General features: G+C 42.8%; 1 protein-coding gene across 4 annotated transcripts in view; it reads right to left on the bottom strand.

The window, feature by feature from the left end:
* Positions 1–11,005, bottom strand: part of LOC120816145 (low-density lipoprotein receptor-related protein 8) — a 55,815-nt gene extending 44,810 nt beyond the window's left edge. For 2 of the 4 annotated variants that reach the window (XM_040171535.2, XM_078099235.1), the window contains exons 1-2: positions 10,820–11,001; positions 10,112–10,228 (exon numbers count right to left, since the gene is read on the bottom strand). In XM_040171535.2, the coding sequence (XP_040027469.1) occupies positions 10,112–10,228; positions 10,820–10,886 (184 nt within the window). In that variant the 5' untranslated portion in view covers positions 10,887–11,001. Of the gene's footprint in view, positions 1–10,111; positions 10,229–10,819 lie in introns of all 4 variants that reach the window. The other 2 variants (XM_040171534.2, XM_040171533.2) reach the window with 2 other exon arrangements.
* Positions 11,006–13,486: the final 2,481 nt, after the last annotated feature.

The following is a 13,486-nucleotide window of genomic DNA, read 5'->3' as shown; positions in this document are numbered from 1 at the left end:
CAAACAGCTGACACCTTCTCTGCTGCTCTTCCACACGCTCCACTTTAATTACTCCAAACAGACAAACACCACAGTCTGCAGACGTTGACCCTGCTCTGAGTTGTGCTCCGTGCTATTGAGTCTTGAGTTTCCCATTACAGTGAGAGCAGTCTACTTGCACCGTTTCCCCAGTGAGGTATTGATCAGACCAGCAGTTTAGAACCTTTAGTGAGTCAGGGAAGCTTGACATCACTCACATCTCACAAATGCCTGGTTTCATGTTCAAACTGCGTAGCAGCTGAGGGTTTGGAAGAAAGAAAAACTAACTTGGGAAGGGTAGGCCATCACCATGTGTACATTACATTAGTTTTGAAGTTACAAAAGAAATCTGGAATAAAAGCTTACGCTGCCAAGATAAAACTAAGTTTTGAAACAGAACTTTCAAAGCGTCATAGAAGATCTCACGGAGCTCTTCAGACAGACTGCTGAGACTTTGAACTTAAACACTGCAACCCTGTGTAATTTCCCCAATAAATTATATCTTCTATTCCTGTCTTGGGTTAACAAATACCATCTGAAGCTTCCCAATACAAAACAGGCCTTTAGCCCTCTTTTACGGCAAAAAAGTTTTACATAATCGTGGCCTCACAAATGAAAAACCCTTTAAGCGTTTCTATGAATGGAAACGAATGAGAAGAATCTCAAAGTGACCCCCCCCCCTTCACTTTCATTGTAGCTGCACAGAGGAGACACCTTTTTAACAATTATAATCCATCTGTCAAAAGTAATTATGAATGCAGGACCAAACGTCTTTGCTCCCCTCAGCAACTACAGCTTAAGTGACCGAAATGAATTGTCTTTCTTCTGTTACACACAACAGCAAGAAAAGTCCTGAAGCAATTTCAACCTTTGAGGAGTCTTTCATTACACATTTTGGGGTTATAACAAACATTAAAAGGCTTCCTGACGCTCAAAGTCACAAGCATCCAAATGTATTACAAGAGCATGCACGCACTGGATTATAGTGTCCATTTACTAAGCAAAGGACTGTAATGGGTATCAAGGGATTAGCCGTTTACCCTACGCAGGGAATGAAACGCTCTTCTCTTCTTTTACAGAGGCCGGTGTTGTGGAACATTTTGCACAGACAATCGGTAAATAAGAATAAAGGCTCCGAGTCAAATATGTCTTTCTCCTTTTATTTCCTTGCAAGTGAAAAAAGGTTACAACAGCTACGTGCTCAGTGGACTGCAGAGGACCTTCCTCCCGCCCAACAGGGCCAGGCACTTCTTATAACCTACAGGTGGCCTCCAAACTGACTTGTTGTGTCTCTACAGACAGGAGACAGGAGATCAGTGTGAGACACGCCACTCAGTTCTTTGCAATGTTTAACCTTGTTAATGAAACATTTTGAAGGGTTACATTTTTTGCCATTTCACTTGCCTCCGATAATAGCAAACATAACGGTCCGGTTGAAGAATCTCTTTTCAGAAAGAGACTAACTGACCTGATCACAAAACAGAATTCTAATTGTTGCGACGAGGCACTGAGAGCACGATGTTACATTTCCCACTGATAAGTAGCATCACTGTAAGACTGCCTGAGGTACCATTTCGTGTTCTAGAAAATCTGCGCCAATAGCAAGAAGGCAACGTAATTACGATTTTAGTCTCAACTGCTGCTTGCCTTTGAACACAACCCGACAGCTACAAGCAAACACCACAAACACTCACAGGCTCCTGAACACATGCACACGGGTTCTTTTTGCATTCCTCTTCTCAGAACAGCACAATGGAGTCAGAAGGAAGGAGCAAAGTCGGAGACAGCTATTGATAGACTAACCTGCCAAATGCCTGCTGTCCAATCAGAGTCCAGCAGCCTCCCACCACGAGAGCAGACAACTCCTTAGATAAACACTTCATAGATGGACTGTCAACACACCTTAAAGCCCCGAGGCTCCAAAGCAAGGAAAAAAACACAAAGTTGTAAATACTCAATGTGAATTATCAATAGTCGAATCCAACCATTGCATTTTAAGGTCAAAACATGGATCGACCTGTTTTCCATTTTTGCAATCATGCCGTAATAAACGCATCTGCATGAGCTGCATACAGTGTGAAGAAATACAATTCATCCGCACTGTTTGTGGTTGTTTCTCTCACGCATCAACGGCTCAGATGGCTCCATTAAAAGCACGATGTAAACGTTACCCATCAGAGATTTAGCATTTCAGATGGCCTCACTTAAGCTAATAGGACGGACGTGCATTTATTTATTAACCGTTTTCACAAAATCTTACTTTAACCTTAAGCAGCGGAGGATATAACAGCAATTACGATTTCTGGCCAAAGTGAATTAGATTTCTAGATTTCAGAGTAGGTTCAGGAATCAAGTGGATCCAATCAAAACCTTCATATAATGCAATAACCCTGCTTTAAAAATATGCAATTTTTAATGACTAATAAGACACATGTGATGTGTGCACAGAGAGGAAACGTACTTCACTTAGCATCGTAAGCAGAGCAGGAATGTTGGGCGCCTGCCAGGTGTCTGCTCAGATGAGCAGATGTTCTGTGGCGAGTTGGAGATGTTCTGTCTGTTTTGATTTAATCCAAACGGGCGCCATTGGTTTCAGTTTTGTGCTGAGGAGAAAGGGTTTAATTTGTCTCTCCGTATGGTTTACTGTGTTTGCCGTCGTCCCCGGGTGTCTGCAGACGAACTCTCTTTGTGTGCTCAGTGCACGAGAGATTGTGTTGCATGAGACTGAAAAGACATTTGCAACATTGACCTTGATGGAGGAGAGACGACAGATGTTTTTTGTCATATTTAATATTCTTTATCTGATCTGCATCACAACAATAACACTGCAAAGCAAACCAGTCCAAAAATCAATGACACTGCAGCACTCTTCATCCCTTCACCCCCCCGCAACAACACCCTCAATACTCCATCCTCGTCCTCCCCTCTTATTTTTCTCCACCCTCCATCGCTCTCGTCCTCTTTCTCTAGTGAGTGTTGTCACAGGAGATTACATCACTGTTGTAGATGGTAGGTGAGAAAAAGCCAATAACACCTCCCACTCTGGGTATCTGTGTCCATCAAGATATTCCTTGACAACATTTTAGTGTGCAGCCTGCGTGTGTGTGCGTGTGTGTGAGTGTGTGTGTGTGTGTGAGTGACTGTGCACATGAATATCTGCGTGGGCATTCGAGTGGCCGACGGCTTTGCATTCAAAACGTATCTTTCTCCAGGCGAAGCTCAGCTGCTCAGCTTTGATCACAATATGCCTCACACATCAGGTCAGGCACAACTCAGAGGAACCAGCGATGTATTTTCTTCTTTCAAGCAAACTTCTATCAAAGTACTGAGCTACAACATCACACAGAGTCCCAATCTTGAATAAGCATTCAATTATTATACAGCCTATGTTTTAAATATAAGCGTTCTAAATTAAAAGGGTGATGGTTTTTTTCCTAGATGGTGATTTAATAGGAAAACGATGACCAGAAAGTTATTAATCAAAGTTGGGAAGACTTGGTAAACCTTAGTTGTTGTTTTTTATTTGTATCATATGAAACAGGAGAAGGTTTTTCAAACCTTTACAGAAGACAGATCAAAATCAACACATTAATAAAAATAGTAACATTGAGGTGAAGCTTAACAGCTATTATTTCCTGCTTGAAGAAGCCGTAACTACGGTTGGATGATATGGTGAACAAAACAAATACTACCATAGTTATCACACTATTATCTCCTATTGAAAAATTAATACGAAGTGTTTAGTACTCAATAACAGGCATCTAATTTTTATAGTTTATTAATCATTAATCATCACTAAATTATATGATCAGCAGATAAATTGATAATACAATCTACTAGTTTGCACTGAATATGAATTATATTCATTTTTTAGTCCCTTTGTCTGGAATACATTAGTCTTGGTTAATTTCAGGCACAATGAGTCTAAGGGGGGGTGAGTCATTGGAGGAGACGTGTAGGCAGGTACAAGGATTTCAAGGCATTGACGGCCTGAATGCAAAGCCTTTATAATGCGACGGTGCCTTTGTAATGAGGAACTGTGTCGCTTTGCAAGAGATTGTTGCCGCGTACGCGAGTGGAAGTGACAGCCGCGATTCATCCGGCTACACTGAATTGTCAATAAAAAAGAACGAGGGCTTTGGTTGCTGCGTCAAAGCCGTTTGCTCGTCACTCCCTTTCACTACCACGCGCCCACTGACGCTTCCGCTTACCACGGCTTGGCCTCCGAGCGGAACAACGTCCTCTCCAGGTCTGTGACGAGTGTGCGTAGTCATCCACAAACACATGAATATAAATAAAATGCAACTCGCAGCCACAGTCCGACAATTCCCGGCGTCCCCGGAGGTATCGGCAAAGTTTCCCAAGCAGGCCTGCTGAGTCACATGAAGTGACATTTTTCACAAAAATGAATCACACGTCGCAAAAGGGCCACAGTTTTAGCAATGTATGCCAACGCCGTCCCTCGTGGGTTTGTGTTTTTCCTGACAATGATTCAGGATGTAAGGTGGTGTGCGTGCCTCGGTGCCTTTGCCCCCCACCCCCTGCCCCCCGGGGCCTGGGTTCACAGAACGAAAAGAAAGAGCGTCCCTCAAACCTCCAGCACGCCCGTTATCGATTTCCAACCTGGCTTCATTTCACTGCCGCTACGAGGTAAATGCTACCAAAATATATCCATGTTCAGCAGCTTTTATGGAACTGAAGAAGGCGAGGTTTTATTCAATTTTACATTCATTACAGACAACAAGATTTAACCAGATGCAGCGTGCTCATTCTTACAATTTCACAACTGTCAGGTGTTGTGAATATTTCAATGAATCAACTGAATGACATCATCTTTTATTAGTTGATATTTACGCATTTTAAGCACCATTAAGCTATTGAGACATTCTGCAAGGATATTCTAAATAGGCAAGAATAGAAACTTTGTATTTCTAACGTTATTGATTCATGAAAGCTTTCATACAAGATACAAAATAAAAGGCCCAATGAGGTCAATTGACTTAAAAATTAAAAGGTTTAAGACCAGAATCCAGGTTGAAACCACTCATATGTTTATTCCATTTCAATTAGTGTACATAGATTTACGGTTTATCCTGTCGTTTTTTTTTTTAATTTAATACTATGGCAACTTTTTAATGAACCGTCTGAACTGAACTGTATTTTTCATGATGCAACTCCCACCGCTAATTGTGTCCCCAGAGGAATATTTGCGTCTTTTCCTTCAAAATGAACAGTGTGAAAATGTTCAGAATTCTGTGACTACAACCTATTTTACTAAGTGTTGAGCAATAAAAATCCAGGGGAATGGGGGATGAATATATAAACGATAGATGGCGAGCGGTTGAGGCTGAGTGACGTTTTATATGCCCACATTAATCCCCCCTCTATTTCTCGCTCATCCTCGCTCAGTATCTTTGCACTAATCTGAGATAATAGCTCAATTGCAGCCCTTCTTGATGATCACTTTGGGCGCGCTGGCTTTGAGGCACCCAGACGCAGGGCACTAGGCCAGTAGAGCGACCAAGCACAAAAACACAAACACACACACAGACACACACTCTGACACGGATGGGGAGTAGACAGCTGTATCAGAGCAATGGCCTCAGAGAGTTTGAGACACATGAAGTCAACAAATGCACAAAGCATTGAGTTCTTCCAGTGAACGAAGATCTAGTCACCGTCTAGCGATCCGACTGGGAGATAATTTTAAAACGTAATTAATATGAATTAACTATTGGCTCTTTACAAATTAAATGTACTGTTTAATTCATCTCAGTTGTAGTGCTTTGTTATGTGTGCTCTGCTATAATAAAGCTATAATATCTATCCATTCCTCTTTGAAGTATCATTATAGTTTGTATTTACTTTGACAAAATATGAGAATTGAAATTTGTGTTTGAATTTCTCGACTGCTTAATATGCTCACAATAACAAAAGCTGCAGATATTAGATTAGAGGTCAATTTGATTGACTCAATATATAAATGAAACCATTTTTGCTTCGAAGACGTTGGACTTATTAAGACTCCATCGTGATCGCGGGAACTGCGAGCAAGTGAACGGCAGATAAATTGACCGCGGACCAAATGGAAAACCTGCCTCAGTGCGCGGCGAGATACAGGCGTAATCCTTCCTCGCTGTGTACGGCTGTAAACAGCCGTGGAGATTATGGAGGGAATTTGATATGAACACAAACAACCGTCCCGTCTCACCCTGCAGGCCAGATTCATTTCTATCACTTCAACTCCCCTCATTTTTAATCCCACGGTCTTTGTTTTTCCACCATCATCGACAACGACGACTCACTTCTACGCTGTCAAACACACACAAGCAGCAACAACTGCGGGGGAAATAAAAGGAAAAACACTGGAGTCTAAAACACATCAGGATGATGTATCGCCGCCCCCCCTTTCCTCCCAAAAGAGTAATGACACACAGCGCATTGCAGGTTACCGTATTATCATTATGCATTTAGAATTGCATCAGACCTTGCATGAAAAACAGAGACACGTTTCACTCATGAGTTTAGATAAAAGAGGGAGACAGAGACATAGTGGACGGTAGCTGTATTATAGACGGTAATGGGACAGAATTGCTTCCAAATAGATAGAAACGGTGATAATAGAAGACATACCCGTGGGAGCATTAATATGTCTGAAAGAGACTTCCGAGAGAAAATCCTTTCTGAAGGCAATCCAAACAAAGATGAACTCATCAAATGCAGAGGATAAGCAACACCGGAGGAAACCCCATCATTTAACCCCTCTTTCTTTCCGTCACCATTAAAGTCTCTCTGTATTCTGCCTTTGTATCCAAGGTAACACCTGTAGCATGATGAAGAAAATGGCAGGATTTCAGTGAGCAATCAGGACTCTAGTCAAGAGACGAGAAAGCATTCAGGGGGCCACGGGGCCGTTCAGGGGACACGAGCTCCTCCCAGAAACACCGGTGTGTGAAAAGACAGTTTCCTGAGAAAACATGAATCAAAAATACTGAATTCACGCTTGTGGTTAACCTCTCTCCTGAACTGGTGTCAGATAAGCTGAGCAGAAAGCAGCTGAGGTTTCTACACTGCTGAATAAAGCATTAAGCAGCAAAGGATGGAGGGAGACTAAAACCTGGTGTGTTGGCAGTACTTTGGTTATCCACCGAAAGGCGAAGAAATGAACTATGACCACAGCAGGTGTAGAGGAGCACCAGCAGTTTTTTCCTGTGAAGGTGGTTGAGCGGATTTATTAGGTAATAGAACACAAAAAGACGAGTTTGTTGCTGACTCTGCATCTCCAAAATAAAAGAATACTGAGTGGCTGTGAAAATGCTTCCCTGCAGGTATTGATGTTAAATTCATGAACGCGGATGGCGCGGATTGTCATCACATTCAAGGATGAGCAGGAAGTCGAGGCACGTGTGCTGGACTTCTACGGTGCTATAATCAGCGCAAGGATTAAACAGAGGCTCCATGCCACAGCACAAATCAGATTTTGAGAATTCATTTCAAAATTCTTTTGTTGCCTCCACTGCTGTCAACTCCAAACGAGACGAGAGGCAGAGAGGCTTCACGTCTCATCCTCCCCAGACAGGTTATGTAACCAGTCAACAAAATGCACATTTTTCTATTGTAGTTCATGTATACTCACTTTTACAATTCTCTTAAAAGGGTTCAGAGTTCATTGGTGTGCATTCATTTGTGTTTATTTCTGCATTAATGTGACAGGTCCCTACTCGTGTCCATGCATACTTATAAGTGCAATTATGCATGTATGTATGAATGAATGTATGGGTGCATGCATCGACTCCCTGGTCAGTGGGGAATAGAGTTTGGATGATGGGGGATGGTGATGTGATGCGCTCTGGGGGTGGACTGGTGGGGGGATGGGGGCTAACAGGAGCAGGGTGGAGGAGGATCGCGGTGCATGAAGGGTATGAGCAAAGGCAGTGTTTCAAGATATTCACACCTGTTCTTTGAGCTTCAACTACAAGCAGCAGGCATGTTGGATATGAAGGTGACACGGGTGTAACAAATAAGGAGCTGCGGCAAAGGCTTCCTGCTGCATTTTTCATAACCATGGTCTGTTGCACACATTCGGTGACTACATTCTTTGACTTGTAGAGGTAGAATAAAGCATGAGACCATCCATTCAACCATTGAGAACCATCAGGCGAATGCATACACAATTAACAAGAAACAAATTCCTGCACCGGATCTGCTGTGTGTACAAACTAAATCCTTAGTGTGCCGCATATGTTTCGCTGGTTTACACTTCACTGCGCACACTACAACTTCTGTCCCTCTGTCTTTAAGCCTGCTCAGATGTGGAAATAGAAAGAGTTTACAGAAGCAACCCCTGGGAATGAACTGCAATAGTAACACAATTTAATATTGCAAGGGCTTCACAGTGTGCCTGGGAAGCGCTTCTCCAAATCAAAACAGGGTAAAAGTTGAACAACTACTATGCTTAGCCAATCAGCGGTCCAACGCCTCAAGGATGCCGGTGCAGAGGAAGGATCCCCCTCAGCCTCATCCGCCTCACAAGAGGAAAATAAACGAGACGTTGTGAAGGCCGCTCTCTGACATAATGGCAGGTAATGCCGGGCTGTCATAACCGTCAGACGGTGGGTTGAAGGTAGTCTCAGCTTAAAGTGCTTTCGGGTTTCTTTCAAACCTTAAATGTCTTAGAAGCACTGCCTAATGGAAAACACACACGGGGGAATTAAACTTACTTGTCAATTTCCTGTGTCATTCATCAAGAAAAGGTAAGTAATGATTTTCTCTAAACGTCAGGGTTAGGGGTGTGAGAGTGTATGTGTGTGTGTGTGTGTGTGTGTGTGTGTGTGTGTGTGTGTGTGTGTGTGTGTGTGTGTGTGTGTGTGTGTGTGAGGGAGTGAGAGGCAGAGAGATGAGGAGACACATGAATGTTTTAGAAGCAAAGATGCTCCAAATGATGTTCTTTCTTTGCCATGCCTCAGGACTCGTACTGCTGCCCCCAGGAGCAGGGCAACAATGGCAACACAGAATAACACATAGAGGACCCATTACGTACGACGGGTTTATGTGCGTGGAAAAAGAGTGCGTAGTAAAACAGAGCGTGTACTGTGTGGGGAGGTGCAGGAATTCCTGCAGGGCCACAATTAACCTAGACACAAGAAAACATGGCCGCATGGCAAACATGCAGGGCTTGGATTCAGCTTTGGCAAAACTTCGCTCGTTTCTGCCCGAGCAGTCGTCCAAAATATAGGCCACAGGCTGGCATTCAGAAAGGGAACTGGAATTCTATTATTTCCGCGCAAAAAAACAAATCCAAGACAGGTGTCAGAGCTTTTCGCCGAGCGCAAAACCGAAAACGCAATATGTCTCCCTGCTGGACAGCGTCTTCTTTTTTTAAAGATTGGAAAATGGTTCCACTCAATTAACCGTCATTTTAAAAGAAATGACAGACATTTAAAACAACCTGCACACCATCTGGGTCTAATGTACACTCGCACACGCCTGATCCTCACTCAGAAGGAGATTTTATTTGTCACTGAAAGCTTTGAATGTTCATTAAAAATAAGACCCGCATCATGATGATGAGTAAAAGACAAATAGGATAGCAAATCGACCATATTAATGACTAAATTATGAAAGGGCAGATACCCACGGGAGATATGGGAGCATTTTCAGGTTCAAAGCGTTTAACATTATGAGCTTCAATACACATTCCAGTCATGAACATGCTATTAAGGCTTACATGGGTAACTGATGGGAGACGTTCCAACTATTATCTCTTGATGAAATTAATGACATAAAGAAATAGGGTTTTTTTTGGAGTGTTTTTCACAGATTAAAAAAATAATACGCAGTAAGGGCCAGAAAATACAATAGGAGTCTTCTCCTACACGTTTCAGTCAATTGCTCTTGGTGGTTGGCATTGAAAAGGGGGGAATGAAAGGGGGGGGTGACCTAATTAAGTCTGTTTTTTCTTTTTTGATATTATTGGCACAGTTCATTACCATTGTTGGCGATATTTGCACAACACCCCAATAATCCCAGTCCCCCACCCCCCTCAGTTAACATGGTTTACGTGGTTTTATTTCTCCACAGTTCGGACACTTACGGCAGTTTTCTTCATCGCTGTTGTCGGAGCAGTCGTCATCGTCGTCGCACCTCCAGATGGTCGGTATACACCTTTTGTTGTTGCACTGAAACTGTCCATCCTCACACTCATCCGTTGCTGGTAAGAGACGAAAGAAAGAAGAGACCCAGACATTATGGGACAACGGCAAACCAGATGGAGCAGCAACAAACGGATGCAGTGGAATAGTGACCGCGTGTAGTGTAATTTGCAAATGAATGCCTGATTGATATTCAGCGTTCATGCGGGTCAATTGACTGACGCGCGGGGAGCGTCGTGCTCCGGGTTTCCTTTCAGTTTTTGTTGGATCTACTTTACCGCGATTTTTTTTTTAAAGCTGTCGCAGGGAGGAGAGAGGCCCCCCGGTTGTGCCGGGCATCATCCTCCACACCATAAAGACAAAGATTCAGTCCGGGCTACTACAGCTGCTGCATCCGATGCAGGATGGAGGCGCACAGCCGGGAGACACGTGACAGATAATGAGCCCTCAAGACATTCAACACCAAACATTATTGCTGTTATAATTGTGGTTTTACATAAAAGAGAAGTATTAGGGTACAGGGAGCGCTTCCAGTTTCTCACCTTCACAGCCCCCCATCACACACACACACACACACACACACAGACGGTTTATATTTACGTACACGTCTCACGCGCTTAAGGGATAATAAATAAAATAAAAACACTGACCTTCTGAGAAATGAACCCTCAGGACAAACGCATGAAAAAGTATCAACGTCCTTATGTCCGTCCACATTTCCGAAGGAGTTGATGGAGCTCATTCACGTCCACAAAACAAAGCCCGAGAGCCGCTCTCGTTGTGACGCTGCGACGCTGCCGCCCGCCTGTCCGCTCTGACCACGCCCCCCCCCTCGTGACGTGATAGGCGCGGGGCGGGGACAAGAGTGCAATGGAGAAGAGAATAGTTGTAGTATTTCTATTTTAGATTGAACGTTCATCCTTAAGACTTTCCCTGAGCTTTCGATGAGTGTGATGGACCTTGATTTTAAGTGTTTTGTCGAGTGCTCAGAATAATAATGTTTTGATATTCTTAATCTAATGTAATAATATCAAATCTCTAAATATTCATATAGACAGGCTTAAATAAAAACATGTTCTGTGTTAGAGTGTAATTTTGTTATTGGAAGCTGCAGTGGGAAAAAAACTACAGAAAAAAACAACGTTGACAGCTTCTACCAAAGAGTACCCTTCAGACATGAAACATCATAATGTTAAACTCTGACAGCATGAAGACATCCTTCATTTTTTATTTGAAGCCAGCCATCATCTATCAGCACATTCAAAACCACAGTTAAAGACGATATAACCTTGCAAGACACTAGCAATGAAGGCAACACTGATGTAAATAGTGTGTGCAGTATAATCAGCAGGAGACTTTCAATGTCGACGTTAGACTGCAGATGTACTGAATCTTACATTCAAGGAGATCTGTTCAACAGCAAATCAAGTGACACAGGAATGTGAAAGCGTTGAAGTCTTTTCCACCAGTGTAGGATATTAGAAATAAACTGACGGCCCGGTTCATAAAATTAACAAAATGCATATAGTGTACACCAGAATACAGCCATGATTCTGAAACTGTGTAATCAATAAAGTAATGAAAATATTGTAAAACCACTGTAATAGAATAATACCAATGTACAGTTATGATTGTATTTAATGTAATGTAATCAACTGGTGTGCATGCATGTAATACTTGCATAACAACTATTGACTGAGGGCCATTCGAAATCCGAGTTACATTGAACTCACCAGAAGACCACTCCCAGAGGTGTGGACACTAACTTTCACACCTTTGCGGATCGGTATAAATACCTGTAGGAACCATTGTCCTCGAGTTCGCTGGTGGAGGCAGCAGACGGGCACTATGGGGGGTCAAAGGGCGGCCCTGGGGCCTGTTGGTTACAGAGACCAGCGGCTCCTCAGCTGAGATGTTCTTTTTACCACAATACAATCTCTTTTATTAAATACGTTTGATTTTAACTTTTCGATCTGTGATGACCTCTGTCCGCCCGGCGTTTCTTCATTTTTGAACACCAACAGGAGAAAGGGAGCTGCTATCCATCCAAAGCCTGTAGTCAGTCCGTCCAGCTGGTACACAGGAAACCGCTGTGTGTTCCAAAGCCCAAACTGCCACACCTTTGAGTCCCAGTACATGGTATGTCAAATCCCCTTAACAGTCGATACATAACAAATAGGGGCAATGTCCAAAGTTAAATGTTTTGAGGAAGTGCAATTCCAATTGCATGCGTATGTCCAATCCCAACGTCCACATTCACCGATGTGTTGACTTTTAGGTGCATTTCCGAGAGTCTTTTGTGGCGGTTTAGCGCGCTGTTCCGCTAGCAAATTGTGTTTACGAGCTCTCTCAAAGACAGTTTGAGCACTTTGAGCATACTTTTAAATCTGCAATACTGCAGACTTTGCCACAGGGATTATGCACAACTCATAGCGTTCTTAAGGTTAACCCAGGAGATGGACATAAAACATGAGTCCTCAGCCTGGCAACGTTACACAGAAAGATTAATGATTTAGGATGATAAATAAAAAAAGAAGAAGGCAGAGTAATGCGAGCATATAAGCTATATGAGACACCTGGTTCATTCATCAACCATTCCTTATAACTTTGCTCTTTGGAGGCGTTTTGAATTAAAAACAGTAAATACATTTGACCATTACCTCTTGTATCTAAGCTAAAAGGCATGAATACATTTTAATTCAGGTATTTAAAAAATATACATGTATATTTGAACTGCTATGCAATAATATTTCTTTAATATTTACATCTAGCTGTCTCTCTGCAGCAAATGTACAATTAATGTTAGCCGGAGGAAGAATTGTGTCCCCTTTGACCAACAAGCAAACGCATCACACATCCCTAGACACGGGGCATCGGGGTATTTACCAACTAGCCAATATAAGTGTAATTCTCAATCAAAGTATTTGTCTAGACAATGAGTTTAGGTTACTAATATTCATCAGAAAAGCACAACTGTGAGGAAAGCTCGGCCAACATGTGTGTGAACAAGTGTGAGGAAAGGAGTAAGCGGGTTCTGTGGTTGTCCATGTCACTTCCTCTGAGCCAGTGAAATCAATTTTGGATCATGACGGACTGGTAATAGTCGTACAGCGCTGTGGACCGGCAGGAGCCGATGTGAAGGGATCAGGAGGTCAAGCAATTTGGTGTCCCTGTGGTGTTTTGTGTTGAGTTTGGCAGGAATGATTTAGAAAAGTGGCTTGCTGCAAGTCTACTCGGGGACTTGGCATCCACACACATCAAATCCTAAATCCGCCACGAATGTAAACAAGAGATGGACAGAAAGCAGAGAGGAGGGA

This window comes from Gasterosteus aculeatus, chromosome 3 (assembly GCF_964276395.1).
Source record: "Gasterosteus aculeatus chromosome 3, fGasAcu3.hap1.1, whole genome shotgun sequence".
NCBI classification, from domain to species: Eukaryota; Metazoa; Chordata; class Actinopteri; order Perciformes; family Gasterosteidae; genus Gasterosteus; species Gasterosteus aculeatus.
The sequence above is the reverse complement of the archived record's forward strand: the minus strand, read 5'-3'. Positions and strand labels throughout refer to the sequence as shown.